General features: G+C 48.7%; 1 protein-coding gene across 1 annotated transcript in view; it reads left to right on the forward strand.

Moving 5' to 3' along the window:
- The window catches only part of LOC117953891 (ATP-dependent RNA helicase A protein-like), a 4,619-nt gene extending 2,339 nt beyond the window's left edge, over positions 1–2,280 (forward strand). Inside the window, exons 4-6 of the mRNA XM_034887316.1 lie at positions 434–647; positions 1,950–2,044; positions 2,150–2,280. Coding sequence (XP_034743207.1) covers positions 434–647; positions 1,950–2,044; positions 2,150–2,227 — 387 coding nt within the window. The 3' untranslated portion in view covers positions 2,228–2,280. The remainder of the gene's footprint in view (positions 1–433; positions 648–1,949; positions 2,045–2,149) is intronic.
- Positions 2,281–2,567: the final 287 nt, after the last annotated feature.

The following is a 2,567-nucleotide window of genomic DNA, read 5'->3' on the forward strand; positions in this document are numbered from 1 at the left end:
AACATGGGGACAACATGGGGACAACATGGGGACAACATGGGGACAACATGAGGTCAACATGGGGACAACATGGGGACAACATGAGGACAACATGGGGTCAACATGGGGACAACATGGGGTCGACATGGGGACGACATGGGGACGACATGGGGACGACATGGGGACGACATGGGGACGACATGGGGACGACATGGGGACAACATGGGGTCAACATGGGGACAACATGGGGACAACATGAGGACAACATGGGGACAACATGTCAATTTGACCCTTTCTTATCTGGAAATTTCCATTTTATTTATTGTTTTTGGTCGATTTGATCCTGTAGGGTCTGTAGCATGGGTTCAGGCCCCGTTATTGAGTTATTAGCCACACCCACCCTGCTGTTAAGAGTCCAGAGTGATGTCTGTCCTCCTGTCCTCCTGTCCTCCAGACGAACTGTAACCAGATCTGCGGGCCGGAGTACTCGGCGGAGACGAAGCGCTCGATGTCCCAGATCAGCGAGAAGGAGACGTCCTTCGAGCTGGTGGAGGCGCTGCTGAGGTACATCGAGACGCTGCAGGTGGCCGGCGCCGTGCTCGTCTTCCTGCCCGGCTGGAACCTCATCTGCTCCATGCAGAGACACCTGGAGACCAACCCGCACTTTGGTACGTCGCCACGGCAACGCCAGGGACCGGGCTGAGACCACTCTGGAGAAACGGTCCCGTTGTAAAGCTGCTCTCGGCTCGTCCTCGACGTCAGCAGGACGTTAACGAGTCAGCTCAGCGTCTTAACGTCGGGGCTCGTGCTCACCGCCTGCGTGGCGGCGTGGCGTGGCCCTTTTTATTTTTCGGTTCCCTTGGTAACAGGACACGCACGTCTCAAAAACGCGTCCACGCTAGAAATAGGGTCCACGGCTGTTTTTCACGCTGGAGCTGGACACAATGGAGAAAATGAAATATTCCAGTATTGTTGACCAAATTCCTCGATGTCGTAGTGTCGACTTTGACAAAATATTTACACGGTGACGTTGTCGATAGTAATCGTCGGGAGTGTTGATGTAACGATGCTAGGTGGGAAAAGGATAATAATGGAGCAGCTACAGTCTGGTGAGATCAGGAAGTCGCATCACGTTGCCATGGGAACGTTGTGGAGTTCCCGCAATTTCATCACGACTGCATACATGTCCCGCATGTTCATCGCATTATTTAAGAGAACGTGTCGCTTAATCAAGGATTTTTGCAAAGATCACAAAAAACTCTGGAAGGACTGTTTTAGATGCAGCTCCCCCTGCTGGATGTCTCACTGGAACTACAACTACCAGCAGGGAGTTGTAGTTCACGTTGTCTCACTGGAACTACAACTACCAGACGGGAGTTGTAGTTCACGTTGTCTCCCTGGAACTACAACTACCAGACGGGAGTCGTAGTTCACGTTGTCTCATTGGAACTACAGCTCGCTCTGCCAGATGGGAGCTGTAGTTCCAGTGGGACATGTTGTCTCATTGGAACTACAGCTCGCTCTGCCAGATGGGAGCTGTAGTTCCAGTGGGACATGTTGTCTCATTGGACAAAATATAATACGGAAATATATTTGTCATTTTGACATGAAAACATGTTAATAAATTACATTTGGATGTTTTAAATCTCTAGGTTTTGACATCAGTGCAAATATAAATGATAAATAAAAATAAATGATAAATTATTGATTTTCAAATATTGTATAATATAAGACATAACCAAATATTCTGGCGCCTAGTTTGCAGTCAGTACTGCCGACGTTGTCTTTGCTGTTATCAAATCAGCATAGAGACATGCTGTTATTCCATTTTACCTCCGGGAACATGTACAGACGAGCAGCGCCGCGCCAGACACCGCTCTGGTGGGTAAAGACAAAGAAAACACTCATGCTTCCTTTTTCTTTCTGCCTTTGTTTGTCTTGATGTTTTTCTTCATGTGTGTTGTTTCCAGGAAGTAGCCGGTACCGGATCCTGCCGCTCCACTCCCAGATCCCCCGAGAGGAGCAGAGGAGGGTGTTTGAACCGGTCCCCGACAACATCAGGAAGGTCAGAGACTGCAGTAGTCTACATGTGTTAGTGATGCTCTCGCTTGGTATTAGGTAGCTGGAGGGAGAGCGTGGTTGTGTCGTGATGAAGATGTTTCCTCTGCAGGTGATTCTCTCCACCAACATCGCAGAGACGAGCATCACCATCAACGACGTCGTCTACGTCATCGACTCCTGCAAGTGAGTCAGTCAGACTCGGTTTAAAGATCCAACTCTGCACACATGAACATGTAGAGGTCCACGGTGTTAGCATGGTTAGCATCGCTAAGCCTCTGTCCTGATTGGTCCTAAAGTATCCTGTTCTTCTTCATCCGTTTTAAAATAAATGGAACCATCATTCACTAAATGAACAGCATGCTGTATAGAAGAAGACTTGAAACTAGAGATTGAGATCATAAACTCATAATGGAAATGTTTCCTGAGGAAGGTTTAAGGAGCTTTCAGAAGCCCCCCCCCTGCAGGAGACCAGATATAATGCAGCTTTAAGGAGCCCCCCCACCTGGTGTGTGTGTGTGTGTGTGTGT

Source organism: Etheostoma cragini, chromosome 12 (assembly GCF_013103735.1).
Source record: "Etheostoma cragini isolate CJK2018 chromosome 12, CSU_Ecrag_1.0, whole genome shotgun sequence".
NCBI classification, from domain to species: Eukaryota; Metazoa; Chordata; class Actinopteri; order Perciformes; family Percidae; genus Etheostoma; species Etheostoma cragini.